This window comes from Aspergillus homomorphus (genome assembly GCF_003184865.1).
Source record: "Aspergillus homomorphus CBS 101889 unplaced genomic scaffold BO97scaffold_24, whole genome shotgun sequence".
In the NCBI taxonomy this organism is placed as follows: domain Eukaryota; kingdom Fungi; phylum Ascomycota; class Eurotiomycetes; order Eurotiales; family Aspergillaceae; genus Aspergillus; species Aspergillus homomorphus.
Window position 1 is genome coordinate 357212 of NW_020291910.1, and position 14340 is coordinate 371551.

Genomic DNA, 14340 nt, shown 5'->3' on the forward strand with positions numbered 1-14340 from the left:
ACCGGAAGCCATAGTCACAGTTATCAAATGGAGATAGCAAGATTCCCGAGAACTAGGAGAGACCGCTCGTGAACCACGGCAACCGATAACATCACTTGTTGTGGTCTTATCCCTCCAGACTTCCCTCAAAATAGGCAGCTCTTGGCATGTACAGTCGTACAATTACTGAATATGTCATTTCAGGCAATGCGTATTTTCTAGTACACCAAAAGCGTGAAACAAACAAAGCTTAAAGCTTAGGCAGCAAGCAGCGTCAGCCCTCCAACTCCTGCAAATGCACCATCTCCCAGTATTTCCCTCGCATCTCCATCAGACTCATATGAGTTCCCCGCTCGATGATGCGTCCCCCATCAAACACCATAATCTCGTCTGCGTGCATGATCGTCTTTAATCGGTGAGCCACGGCGATCGTTGTCCGACCGTCCATCGCCTTGCGTAGCGCCTGTTGTACGTTATGCTCAGAAAACGTGTCCAACGCCGAGGTCGCTTCGTCGAGGAGGCTGTTTCCTGTCAGTTTTCTCGGATTGAGGACTCGTCAATGAGAGAGAAATGCGTACAGAATCTTGGGTTTCCAGAGAAGTGCTTTGGCAATAGCTATCCGTTGACGTTGACCACCCGACAGGTTGGCTCCGTTTGCTACTATTGCTGTGCTAAGGCCATGAGGAAGGGATAACTAGTGTTTGTCAGGCAGGATTCCAGTGATCGGGTGGTAGTACACACTCACAATCAAATCCCCAAGTCCTACACTTTCCAGAACAGCCATGATCTCTCCATCAGATATCACTCTGTCATCGCCTTGAAGCGCCTCCCTTAGATCATCCCCGACTAGACACGGGTTCTGGTCAACAAGGGCAAAGTATCTGTAGTAAGTCTCGAGATCGTAGTTCGTAATCGGCATTCCAGCAAGCGTTATAACTCCAAGATCAGAAGAATAGAAGCGTTCGAGCAGGTTGACCACGGAGCTTTTGCCACTTCCCGTTGCCCCGACCAAACCGATGAAGTGTCCGGCACGCGCATTGAGATTAATATTATCCAGAGTCCACGGTGCAGATGGGCGGGATGGATACCTGAAATGGACGTGCTCTAGAGCGACGTCTTCGACAGTGCTCGGGGCTATTACGGCACCTTCTGGCGGACGAAACGTTGGCTCAAGCATAAGATCTCGCAGTCGTTCAGCCGCTATCTGCGCTCCTGCAATATCTGGAGCATGCGCAAAAAGAGTCGACGCCGACTGAGACCCCCAAACAATGGCCGCGAAGCAGATATAGAACTGCTGAATTGAGTATTCTCCAGTTGCAACGAGATGCGCTCCACCGTACCAGAAAATGAAAGCAATGCTCAGCACGCGGAAGGACGTCCCACAAGCATAGACCAGGCCGGATAAGATCCAGTATCGCTCTCGAATCTCCTCCTGACTTTGTGTTGCGAATGCCTCGCTGATGGTGCTCTGCAGTCCAAAAACAATCACAGTTCGAATTGTGGCAAAAGCTTCGTATGCAATCGCAATGGCATGGGAATTTCGCCTGATGTACTTCTGTACCTGCATAACAATAAAATACTGCAGGAAACCAGATGCAGCCATGAATGGCACCGTCGCTGTGGAAGCCAGTCCCAGCTTCCAACCGAACACACATCCCACAATGATCCCCGTAACAAGCATAAACAAGCTTTCGGTCGTTAACCCAAGAGATGTTCCTGAAACACCAATGATCTTCTGCGCGTCAGAGGAAATAAATTCCATGAGAGATGCGGTTGAATGCGCTTTTTCATCGAAGAAAGGGAGACCCTTCAAGAGCAGAGACTTGAAAACCGAAGCGCGGGCTCGCAGATGGAGCATGGATGCGGACACTGCGAAGCAGTATCCCCTGGTGCAGTATACACCAAAGATCAGTGCGCCATAGACAAGGTACATGAGAGCCCAGAACCGGGCAGGGTGGCCACCAGTACTTAGCTCTGGGTCAGCAATGGAGACAATTCCGTTTCCAAAGAAAATCGCATGAAGGGGGTAGCTCACACCCGCAAAAACACTAAGAACAACCCCAGCTACTGTATAATGCAGCTCTGGCTTATTGAGGCTCCAGACAAATTCGATACTGTGTGGAGAAGCGGGGATGGTGGCAGCTGCTGTACTTGATTTATGGTTGAGCGTGAGAGGGCTTGCAGCATATTTCAAGTCTTCAATAGGCGTATCTGATGGAAGTGGATATACTCCAGTATGTGATTCTTCTTGAACCACATTGTGTGACTTCAACTCCTGTTGTCTCACCAATGCCTGATAAAGCTCGGATTGAAGCATGAGCTCTGCATGCGAGCCTTGATTTACAATCTGCCCGTTGTGCATGACCATAATCTTATCGGCACGCTGAATTGTAGACAGTCGATGCGCTATAACGATTGTAGTTCTCCCTTTCATTGCTGCATCTAATGCCTTCTGGACCTCTTTCTCACTCTTGCTATCCAGAGCAGCGGTAGCCTCATCCAGAAGCAGGATTGGGGGCTGTGACACAACTGCTCGAGCGATAGCAATCCTTTGTCTTTGACCACCAGATAGCCCAGACCCGCCCGCGCCTAAGACTGTGTCGTAGCCATCAGGCAAGGCTGAGATGAAGGCATCGACTCGAGCAATCTCTGCAGCTTGAATGACCCGCTGTCTAATTGCTTCTCGTGTCATGTGCTGTCGTTACGGGTAAGTATGATTTTTACCGACTACGGAAGTGGTTAACGGACCTGTTTGAAAGAGGCGTGGAGACCGTACGCAATGTTGTCATGAATGGAGGCTTGGAAAAGAGCCACGTCCTGATCGACGTATCCTATCTTGACCCGTAACCAGGAAACATCGAGCTTCTCGATTGGTTCATGATCCAGCGTGATACCTCCGCTAGATGGCAGATACAAGCGCTCGAGAAGAGAGAATATCGTTGACTTTCCAGATCCAGAAGAACCAACAAAAGCTACAGTCTGGCTTGCAGACACGGTAAAAGTCAAGCCATTGAGTACCAGCTGATCCGGTCTGGAAGGATATGCGAATCTCACATCCCGAAACTCAATGCGACCCTGGAAGGGGTCGATAATGCGGCTTGCAATCGACGATGGATTCATAAGAAGCGTACGGTTTATGACTGGACAGACTCGAGTGGCTGCGCCATGAGCTTGAAACATGGCTGGTAGGAAAGGAAGAGCTTGACTGAGCATCCCCCCTGCTACCGTGGTAGCATACTGGATAGTCAACGCTTCCGCGATGGTACATTTCCCTTGATGGACAAGGTGATCTGCCTGCCAAAACTGCACGGCAGCAATTGATAGATTGTCAGTGAATATGAGAGTACAACAGGATTGAATAACCTACATACACCTAGCCCATTAGCCCAATGCAGGACAGTGAAGGACCCCGCGACCATGATGCCAAAGATCATCCGTTCGCGAAGCTCGAGCTGAATGGGCTGCCGAATAGCGTTCTGATACTTATCTGCAAATCGCTCCTGGCTTCGGTACGAAAGAACATTTCTAATAGCACCAAGCACGTCTTGTGCGAGATTGTCTGCCTTCACCCAGTGGACTTGTCCCTCCCGTTGAATCTGACTCAACCATGATCCCAGTCCGCCTACTACAAGCATCAAAGCCAGAGGTTGAGAGAGCATAATGCCAGCAAAGCGAGGATTCTTCCTGAACGAAATGATGATCGCTGCGATGAAGCCAGATATGCCAGAGATGAGCATGCTCATCTTTTGCGATATACCCTCCTGGATTAATTTCATATCCTTGTCAATCCCTGATGTCAACTCTCCCACTCCAACGATCTGAAAGTAGCCCAGATCCTGTTGTAAAACAGCGGCGAGATACTCTTGCTGTAGTCGTGTGGTGATCCTTTCTCCTAGACGATTGAAGCCCCAGGTACTGACCATAGTCGATACGAGAGATCCGATAGCTTTCTAGATCGATTAGCTGCCCATACCTAGTATTCAGCCCTAACCAGATTAGGAGCTCACGGACCGATATACACCAAACATAGTGAGAGGTGCCTGACAGAATTTTGGATCCCATGAGTTTCTACCTCCTCGTCCGAGTTGGCATTCATGAAGTGATCCATCAAAGATCCGAATACAAGCTGCACACGTTAGCTCAGGTTCGGTCCGTGAGTTGGATGAAAGCATAAAATACCGTCACCAAAGGCAATGCTGTACCAGCTACCAACGCACAGCTCATGCATATAATTAATTGCCATCTCTCACGGTTGGTTGTGTACCTGTACACTGCAAAAAGTCCAACTTTACTCGCTCCGACACGAGTTTGCCCTTCAGTTGTGGCTTCGCTGTACACTTGGTCTTGAAAGGATCCACGAGCAACTGGTTGGATGTCATTGAGCAGAATCGCATCAGACATTTGCTAGATTGTTATTCACTGGTTTCACATCTACAATCTGGCAATTGACCGCGGGTGTACACAACTTCGCAACACTGAAGCCATCGTTAGCCATAATCACGTGATATATTGAGCTTCGAGTCAAGAGGATGATACGTCACATGGAATGAAGACACTAGTGCTGTATGCAATGCACCGGCGCGCAGTAATTCCCGGAAGTTGCTGTAAAGCATTCCTCAGCTAGCACACTTCATGGCTCGCGGAGATTGGGGATCGCTCGAGTGTGTTTGATCATCATTCTCAAGGAATGACCAACTTTTCATGAACATATGCTTCCCTTGCATCGGTGGGTAGCGCACTGTACTATTAGTCAATAGTGTCTCCACTAAGCTATATATGGAAGGACCATGCGTTGAAAGGTAAGCTAGCTCTCGTGTGATCAAGCCCAATCGGGACACGCGATTTGCGATCATCGATAACATGGACTGTTCCGTTAGCCCTAGAACTCCCCTCGACCAATAACAACTCTTTAATCAAGAAACCTCTGGCCTTACGATCGAGGTAGCACTCGGGCCTAATCAAGATTCCAAGGCATTGTTGGACTCCACCAAAGCCTTCAGCTCCCCGCTGATCTTAGCCCAGACTCCTTCTCGCAGAGTGCATGACAGCCACCAGTTCCCTGCGGCATCCTTCCCTATAACCCGCAGCACATTTGTTGTTGGGTACCCACTACAGTGCTCAATATTGTTCACATACGACGGCCGCCCTAACTGGTTGGCCCGCTCTGTCAAGGGAATCCCCGGTCGGACCACAGCACACGAAAAGTCCAGCTCGAAAAAGCGAGCCTTGTGATGATTTGTGCAGGCCATGAACAGTAGATTCGACTCGCCGACCAGAGGTGTCGTCTGCAACAGCGAGCGTCGCTGTATAGACGCTAATGCATGCACCTGGTCCTTGGTACGGTGTTGACTCAGCGCAAGGCGGTTCTCAAACGCTAGTGCACTGAGACTCCCCCCTATAGCATCTGGCACAGAGTGCAAGGTGTAGGAAGGAAATATTGCATTGCCAATGTAAGCACTGCCGGCGGGGAACCAGTCGTCGAACAAACCCCGAACCTCAAACATGTTCATCGACATGATAGTTCGATCCGGTGACAATTCCAGAGCTCGGGTCACGCTCTTCACCCACCAGGAAAGTAACACGTCACTTTCGCTAAGATAGACAGGTGACGAGGTGTCGGAATCAAGAAGTTCCTTCAGCGCCCGCTGTTTCATTCGATCCACGAATTGACCGGGTAGGATAAGGACGCGATCTTCCGCGCGGTGGAACCAAAGGTCAAACATGTGACGCAGTCCAAATCTGACAAGTCCTAGTCCATGAAGAACCCGATCGGCATGAATATAGCTTAATCCTGAATTCTCGACCCCGAGAGAGGCTAGCGGATCCTCGGACAGGTCCTGGAGGGTTGGGACATCTTCTGGGTGTCCTTGTAGAACTGCTGTCCATGCTCGCAAGAATGATGCGCGCCCGACCGCATCCATGAGCGTATGCGGATAAGTGATCGTCAGTAAGGTCGCATCATCAAATAACACTACATGGATCTTGAGTTGCGGAAGGTCGGAGTCAAGCCAGTCTTCCAGGAATCGTGGAGACTCGCGGTCACGAACCAAGGGTCCGAACTCTGCCGCGCATGGCGCCAGGAAGGGTTCCTGGGATGATGATGTCCGTGGGAGCTGGAAGCCCAGTCGGTGATTGTTGATACTTGTGCCATGCTCCATTGCCGTAAAGATGAATGCTGGTCGGGCGTCATCGTATTGGGCTGGGATGTGGTACTCGAGCTTTCCTGTAGGCTAAGAACTGATCAGTGTCTGCATGCCAATTAGTTGGTATTGAGAAGAGAAGACCTACGTTTAACCTCAACCGAGCCCCTAGCTGTCCCCAATTTCCAATCTGATACAATGCATGTAACGACTCTTCTAGCTTTAACAGACTCAGTACATCATCGAAACGAAGGGTAATGTCATGAGCAAATGCGCGTATATGTGGAATGCCATCCCAGTAGCGTAAGGGAACGATACGATCGGTAGGAACAGCCGGCACATGAGGAGGCCCAAAAATCATCGATCGAAGACCCATGGCAGAATTGTAAGCGAGCTTCGAGTTGGAAAGTGGACAGTGTGCCTTTAATTTGATGGATGAAAGTCAAGAAGTGGTTGGAAGGTGGATGATGTAGAGTTGAGGAAGAGAACCCGCTGGGGGAAGTTGCACAAGGCGGTGCTGAGCCATTGCTTAGTAGCACTACACTGGACGGCTGCAGGACTGGGTGCTCGTAGATTTGTTTCCGTATACATAAGACTTCTACAATTTATGACTAAGTCCCTACTACCTATTAATGGCTGGTAAGAGCTAATAAGATCCAAAAAGAAAACAACAAAGATAAGAATAAAGCAGCTACATGGTTTCAAGAGCAGCTGACGCGACACGCAAAGTCGAGTAGAGAGTGTAGTCCACCAGTCAACTGCAAAAAATAATTTCAGCTCAGCCCAACTAGGACGCCATTATCGTTCTCCAGTGTCATCGATATTCTCTCGACCCAAGGTCCCGGATTGTAATCTGTTACGGTGGAGAAAGTCTGCATAAGACGAGCCACAATGTAAGAAACCACAACCATGGCATAATTTTCTAGCAATAAAAGACGTTAGATTCAAAGACCACGGGGCTCAATTGTAGTGGGCTAATACTGACGACCCGGACAGATTCGGGGACCTTTATTAAACGGTATAAACCCAGGGACGTCGCCTTTCAACTTTTCCCATCGCTCTGGACGAAACTCCTCAGGCTTTGCACCAAAGTTCTCCTCGGACCGGTGGCTAGACCAGGACGAGAAAACGAGAACGTCGCCCTGACGGATCAATATTGGCTGCTTGCCATCAGGCCCGCCACCAAATGGCAGGACGGTGTGCTTGTTTGCAGTCCGCGCGTTCAGTGGAGCTGCTGGGAATAGTCGCATACCTATATCGCGGAATTATCAGCAACAGAGTGCATAAAAAGACCTTTAGGAAACTCACTCTCCTGAATGACATATCTGAGGTAGACAAGCTTGGTGAGTTGGTCGTACGTAGGTAAATCTGAGCCTATCTCGTCTAGGATACTTTGTCGTAGTCTGGAAACCACCCACTTGTGCTGCGACAGAAGAAAAAAGATACCCGATAAGGTAGTGGCGATACTGTCGTTCGCAAGTAAGATGCTAAGAGTCTGGTTTGCAAGTTGAGCGGCATCTGCTCCTCTGTCACAGAGCCCGCGCATAAAATAGTATCCCTGGTCGCTTGTTTGCATCTTCACAGCGCTGTGTTTTGCCATCTCTCGTTCCGCATAGCCCATGACAAAGCGACGCGCACGCACACATGATTGCCGAAATTCTAGCTTGCTTGAAAGATGACGCAGAGGGCCCCGGAATCCATCACGTACGATGGTCTCCTTGATGACATGCAAATCTTCCGCAAAGTGCTTCTTCGCTGGTGCTGGACTTGGATGCAAGTTGCTGATCGAGTCTCCCAAGGCAAATTCGCTCTGAATATCAATTGCGAGGCTAATGAAAGATGCCTGGATATCAAACTTTTGTCCATTCGATGGTACATGCTGAAGAAGGATCTGGAATTGGCGCTCAAACATCGCGAAATCACAGATTCCGCGATTATTCGAGAGCTGAGTCCGGAGTTGGTCGCGCATTGCTCGCCAGTCGGGCCCATCGACTGTGAAGATTCCATGAGGTGTAATGGGATTGAACAACGGACCTCTCAGCTTGGAGCTATCATAGTCTGCAAAGCCCGTGGATAATATGTGCTTGATATTCTTTGGATCGCAAGTGAAGTGAATACGGTATCCCAAGATCTTTGACATGTACGTGCTGCCATATCTGGTGAACAGCTGGTCAGTATACTCGAGAGCAGTCTTGTGCTGGAAATGGCGCGCAAACTCGACTAGTTTCGTGATACCGAGGAAATCGATCCAAGAAACATCCTCGCTGGTGACTTCACCACAGCCAAGTTGTCGCTCGTGCTGATAGAATTTGCGCGAGGTTCGCAGCAACAAGAGCAAGGTCACCGCGACTATACTTAGCAGGGCCACTGTCGATGGTTCAGTCAGTATACCCATCGTGGTGATAGCCTATTACCGACTCGCACACTGGAAATCAGCTGGTCAGTTAGACAGACAGCCACTTCGCATCGGCTTCGTTGCCATCAAATGTTGAGATGGTCTTCTCGAAAGCCGGCGCTAAAACTGATTAGACACGAATCCCCCTCGCAGTAGTTGCCTGCGGAAGTGACGGGATAACATATCTATTGGCCGATGCATTCTCCTGCATCTCATGTCACCTTGGCTTGGCTCGAGCTGTGAACAAGATCAAATCCGTTGGAGCAGCCAATAGTATGCAGTGCAAAACGACAGCGGATGCCAATTCCACAGCCCCACACAATAGCGCAAACTCCTGATGCAAGCCAAGGGTCAGACATGATGTTCCCTGATCCAGCGCCGATCCTTTGCTATTGTATGCACGATGATTGCACATGCCGCTTTTGACTCATCGGTATGCTGCTTTTTCCGCCACGGCCCACAAGTAATTTCGCAGTAAATTGCAGCGCCCTAATGCACGATTTTCTCTGCTTTTTTGTGGTTCCTTGGCCCAGTAACATAAGGCACACCTCACTGGGATCAGCTAGCATGGGTCATTGGGTGTAGACTGCTGGAAATCGAGATAGTATGTCTGCCAAGGAGTTTCCTCTATAAAAGCATTGAGTTGCCTGAGCATTGCGTGCACCTCATCTGATCTATTCTTTCCTTTGACCAGATGGGGACAGAAACGCAAGTACACACTCACACAATGTCCAATTCGGAAATGCTCGCTTCACTTGTCGAGGACACAGTCCGTAAAGCAGTGCAATATTCTGTTGAAACAGTGCGTGCCGACGGCCACTGGTGCGGTGAGCTCAAATCTAACGCAACCATCACATCCGAGTACGTTTTTCTACGGTATGCTCTAGGTCTGGACCTGAAAGCCGATGGCCCTGCATATACCCGTTGGCTTCTATCCGACCAAAATCCCGACGGCTCCTGGGGACTGGCACCAGACATTCCTGGAGATGTCTCAGCCACAACAGAGGCATACTTGGCCTTGAAGATACTGGGTACCAATACCGATTCTCCGCCCATGCAACGAGCGAGGGCGTTTGTGCTTCAGGCTGGGGGAGTGGCTGCTGTCCGGGTGTTCACTCGCATATTCCTGGCTACTTTCGGGCTATTCCCATGGAACGCAGTTCCACAAATTCCCGTGGAGCTTGTTCTTTTGCCTTCTTCATCACCCATCAATATTTTCAAACTGGCTTCGTGGGCCCGAGGAACAATCGCTCCGTTGTTGCTCATATGCCACCATCAGCCGGTGTATGCACTACCAAACGGTCATTCGGCGACAAACGACTATCTCAACGAACTGTGGCAGGACAGCACCAATAAGAGCGTGTCCTATGGCAAGTCACTTTGGAGCCTGGCATGCGACCGTGACATGGCCGGGTTAGCATTTACCGTCGTTGACAAAATCTTATATCAACTCGGTGGACTGCGCTCGGTACCGTTCGTACGAACTTATGCGCGCCGCAAATGCGTAAAATGGATCCTCGACCGACAGGAAACCTCCGGTGACTGGGGTGGAATCTTTCCTCCGATGCACGCAAGCATGTACGCTCTGATGCTGGAAGGTTACCGTCTAGACGACGAGCCAGTGCGTCTTGGCTTCGAAGCTCTAGAGCGTTTCGCCTGGCAAGACAATCAAGGCAAGCGGATCCAAGCTTGCGTCTCCCCTGTTTGGGACACGGCTCTGATGACCGTCGGACTATGTGATATTGCATTCACTGATAAAGAACTTCTCGACCGAGCGATAAGCTGGATAAAACGTCGTCAGATTCTTGACCTGCGCGGTGACTGGCGCGTATACCGTCCGAATCTCGCTCCAGGCGGCTTTAGCTTTGAGTACGATAACACCTGGTACCCCGACGTAGACGACACCGCCGCCATAATTCTCGCACAAATCAAACAAGACCCGAAATCCGTGTCTTCATTCTCAGTGATGCAAGCCACAAAATGGATATTGGGAATGCAAAACCCCGATGGAGGGTGGGCTGCTTTCGATGTGGAGAACGACAAGTTGTTCCTTAACAAAATCCCATTCAGTGACATGGACAGTCTCTGCGATACTTCCTGCCCTGACATTACAGGTCGCATTCTCGAAGCGTTCGGATTGCTGATGCAAACTCCGGACAAGACCAATACAGTTATGCATATTTACCCTCAGCTCCGTCTAGCTTGTCATCGCGCGATTGGCTATCTTGCCTCCACCCAAGAGTCAAATGGAAGCTGGTTCGGCCGGTGGGGATGCAATTATATCTATGGCACGTCACACGCATTGTGTGGTTTGGCGTATCATAGTAATCAGGACAAGCGCGTTCACGAGATGGTTGAACCTGCGCTTGAGTGGTTGCAATCCATACAGAACGAGGATGGCGGATGGGGCGAGTCGCTGCTCACGTACAAGACTCCAGAAATGCCAATCAAGGGACACAGGTCCACTGCAGCACAGACTGCATGGGCTCTGATGGCCCTGTTGGCATATCAGCCACACACGGATGAGATGGTAGAGCTAGGAGTCAGGCATCTTGTTGAGTCACTCAACGTGGTCGATGAGAATATGGGAACGTGGACGGATAAGACATATACTGGCACAGGGTTTCCAAATCATTTCTATTTGGGTTACGTGTACTATGCACACTACTTTCCAATGATGGCGCTAGGAAGATATATGAGGATATCGAAGGTATATGGCTGAGGATGAAGGGGACGCAGCTGAGTAACCTGTGGTCGACACATGGAGTTAGTACGTATTTCAAATAGTTCAGATAGCAAGAGTCAAGCTACTTATTGATCTGCTTGCCAAAAACTGGCCAAAGGCTGAATCAACCTGTGAGGCATAAGTGAGAGATTCGATCATAAGCGGTTTCATTGAGGTCTGGACATGATGCCATCACATTGTCGTTCAAGTAAGCCGGTTCGACCACAATAATTTCACGTGCAACTGTGTCATAACCTTACGACGAGTTGAGATTAATGAGTGATTTGTGCACCCATATTGTGGGACTGCTGGTCTTTTTTCCTGGTTATTTTGAGTTTTGGAGATGGTCGTGACCGCAAAGGGTAGCCACGATGGGAACTGCGGAAGACAGAGCATGAAAGGCACTGGGATTACAGCAGCAGCGAATTCATGTTCGAGGTGCCTCGCGGAAATCTGATGTGGTCCGATTATAATGCCTCCAAATTGATGGACAAAGCATGCACAAAGCTGAAAAAATACCTAAAAAAGAGAGGCGGTTTTCTGTACTGGCAGACAAAGTTCCAGTTGAGGGTTGTATATGCACTCCGGAAGAATTGATGGTGAGGAAGTATGGACGTCTAAGATATGAGTCGATTGTCTGGTGCTGATCTATGTTGATGAATAATGATGTTACAGTTGAAGCAAGAGTCCAGCAATATGAGCATCATGGTTTGTACTATTAGTCAAGGTGGTTTACAAGCAACAGCATGCAATTTACTCAGATTTTCTTTTAGGATCGACAGTATCTGCGAGTCTTCGTCTTACCATACAGATAATCAACAACCCCCAGTAGCACTTGAACCAACACACACATCGCCCGTACAGTTGAATCCCACCGTACCCTCAACGTTACCACATAGATACTGATCCGCCTTCGTCGAGCTTCCGGTGATTCGCAGACTAGTATCCTCAACTGTGATGTTCTCGCATGGAGCAACCGCGCTGCACTGAAAGCTAATGACATTAGCCGACGGTAGCGTGCCCGAAATATCACCGAAGAACAGATCTTTGACCTGGAACTTGGAGTTCGTGCAGTTCCCGGAAGCGCCTGAGAATGTTGTGCATTGTGAGACGGTGAAAGGGGTACCCTTGAGGTTGTCGAACGTCAGATCCGTAGCTTTGAGGTCGGAAATGTCTATCACTCGTTAGAATCCTGTACATATGCCCAAAATAAGGTGGGACATACATCCAAGACCACCACCACCACCATTTGGTGGGTATCCAACCTGGTCGTCAGTCCATGTCTTGACATATACAGCATGAGTGGTCTTCTTGTACGTGCAATTCGTGACCCGGACATTTTCCACCGTCTCAAACTCGTCTTTGTATTGTCCGATGCTGCCGATCGAGATGCCTAGCCCCGTGGAAAAAGCCGAATCGGCGATGGTAATGTCAGACGAGTTACCCTTTAAACTGATGCTGTCATCGCCATTAACGACGAGCCAGTTGGTGAAGGTGATTCCGCGGCTGCGGATGGTGTTTGCGCCATCGGTGTTCCCTATCATCGTTAGCTGAGTCAAAAGTCCCAAGAACTAAGAGACAGTCATACTAGAGGACCCCCCATTAGTGTTGAGATTATTGACATAAACAGAATCGAAGAGCAGGTTCTCGGAGTAAATGATAGACATGGTCCTATATGGTCAGTAAGTAGTCACAACAAAGCGGGACCAGCTTTTCAGGAGACTTACCACATCTGACTCTGCACAAATCTCAACCCCTTGAATGTTGAGTCTTTCGCCGTGATAGTCAACTGATGCGGTCGACGCGGATAGTTCGACACTCCGGAGGCATAGCTATACCACACTGGCCCACTGCCATTAAAAGTCCCGTATCCGTGTCCGTCAAACACAATGTCCTTGCCACCCAGGATCCAAGCGGTGGATTGGTTCTGGTAGCCGACATCCAGGGAATTGGCAAGCCAATAAGAAATGTTCGTGCTCCACTGTTCGCTATGGTCAGTAAGGCCTGGCGGTTGATACAGTAATACTCACCAGAAGTGTCCCTTGCAGGTCAATTTCAACATCGTTCAGCCATGTTGTATTCATAACTGAGTTGATGTGGTACGTTGTATTGCTGAAACTCACACGCCCGCCATTGCCACATGTTTTCAAGGCTTCAAGAATGGCGGGAACATCATCAACACTGGTTGAATCTCCAGCCGGAACGACACAGTTTAAGCGAGCACGCCCACGCATGGTCGTGTCCGAGAGGGAATACGCAGGGACAAGGAGGGAAAGGATCCCTGCGATGAAGATAACAATACGGGACAACATTCTTGGCTCCAGAGGATTGATTTGGTGTCATATGCTGAGGCTCCTTTGCTCGAGAAGTAGGAAGCTCAACGACGATTTATAGCCAGTATTTTTCACTGGGTTTTTCGAGTCTCTATTGATCATTTCGATGGAAACCCCTCCTGCTCCGGGGTAATTCAACCCGAACCTGTCAGAAGCTAGATTCGTGATAGGTGCATTTTCAGACTATGTTTCTCAACGATCTACAGTGCCAAGCAGCCATTAGAGGTCAGCGAGAATTTCATTAATGGTCCCTGAAGCCTTTTGACGTTGAACTTCAACGTAAATCTAACCGTTATTCGTGGGTTGATGGGGCCGTGCCTGGATCCTGCATAAGCGACTGCGTGACATGAACGGTGCAGATCTTGGCAAGCGGGGCATGAACTGACGATCCTATATCAAACCAACTGAATGACATATGCTGGCCATGTCACAGCACTCAATCTCAATGCTCTTGAGCTTTCTGTGGAGTTATCTTATATATCTGGGCGAAGAATTGCCCCAGGGCTCGCAATGTCCCAAATTTACAAAATGGTCAGGGTCGCGCGCAGTGCTTTCCTGCAGAGATGTTCATAAAAGGGTAATCACTCGATGCGACCAGAGCTAAGGTGTTCACAGAGAGGATTGACAGCGACTCCACAACCTGTCTTGGAGCTTTTCTCTATGAAACATCTTCCTCTGGTGGTGCATCAAGAGTTTTCATTCACCCCTAGAGCGTAAGCTACTATATTTACTCTTGCTCTGTAGCTACCATGGGTATATCACTTGAGT

The 14340-nt window shown here is 49.3% G+C and overlaps 5 protein-coding genes across 5 annotated transcripts; 1 reads left to right on the forward strand and 4 right to left on the reverse strand.

The window, feature by feature from the left end:
- Positions 1-253: 253 nt before the first annotated feature.
- On the reverse strand, positions 254-4627 carry BO97DRAFT_392790 (ABC transporter ATP-binding protein; the record flags this gene model as incomplete). The annotated part of the gene is made up of 7 exons (XM_025693888.1): positions 4159-4627; positions 3991-4105; positions 3351-3925; positions 2728-3282; positions 725-2674; positions 558-673; positions 254-500 (listed from the first exon to the last, which is right to left on the reverse strand). The coding sequence occupies exons 1-7, from the start codon at positions 4378-4380 to the stop codon at positions 254-256; spliced, it is 3780 nt and encodes a 1259-aa protein (XP_025550360.1). The 5' UTR covers positions 4381-4627.
- Positions 4516-6589, reverse strand: BO97DRAFT_107057 (uncharacterized protein). The gene is made up of 2 exons (XM_025689877.1): positions 6268-6589; positions 4516-6209 (listed from the first exon to the last, which is right to left on the reverse strand). Exons 1-2 carry the CDS (start codon positions 6493-6495, stop codon positions 4938-4940), a joined length of 1500 nt encoding a protein of 499 aa, XP_025550361.1. The 5' UTR covers positions 6496-6589; the 3' UTR covers positions 4516-4937.
- A 164-nt stretch (positions 6590-6753) lies between these two features.
- Positions 6754-8624, reverse strand: BO97DRAFT_392793 (cytochrome P450 monooxygenase afumB). Its single transcript, XM_025693889.1, has 3 exons — positions 7428-8624; positions 7105-7371; positions 6754-7041 (listed from the first exon to the last, which is right to left on the reverse strand). Exons 1-3 carry the CDS (start codon positions 8512-8514, stop codon positions 6893-6895), a joined length of 1503 nt encoding a protein of 500 aa, XP_025550362.1. The 5' UTR covers positions 8515-8624; the 3' UTR covers positions 6754-6892.
- A 617-nt stretch (positions 8625-9241) lies between these two features.
- Positions 9242-11236, forward strand: BO97DRAFT_471231 (terpene cyclase/mutase family protein; the record flags this gene model as incomplete). The annotated part of the gene is made up of 2 exons (XM_025700032.1): positions 9242-9287; positions 9318-11236. The coding sequence occupies 2 exons, from the start codon at positions 9242-9244 to the stop codon at positions 11234-11236; spliced, it is 1965 nt and encodes a 654-aa protein (XP_025550363.1).
- An 818-nt stretch (positions 11237-12054) lies between these two features.
- On the reverse strand, positions 12055-13551 carry BO97DRAFT_435498 (putative exo-polygalacturonase; the record flags this gene model as incomplete). The annotated part of the gene is made up of 5 exons (XM_025697728.1): positions 12055-12413; positions 12465-12776; positions 12828-12910; positions 12967-13220; positions 13270-13551. The coding sequence occupies 5 exons, from the start codon at positions 13549-13551 to the stop codon at positions 12055-12057; spliced, it is 1290 nt and encodes a 429-aa protein (XP_025550364.1).
- Between the last annotated feature and the right edge of the window lie 789 nt (positions 13552-14340).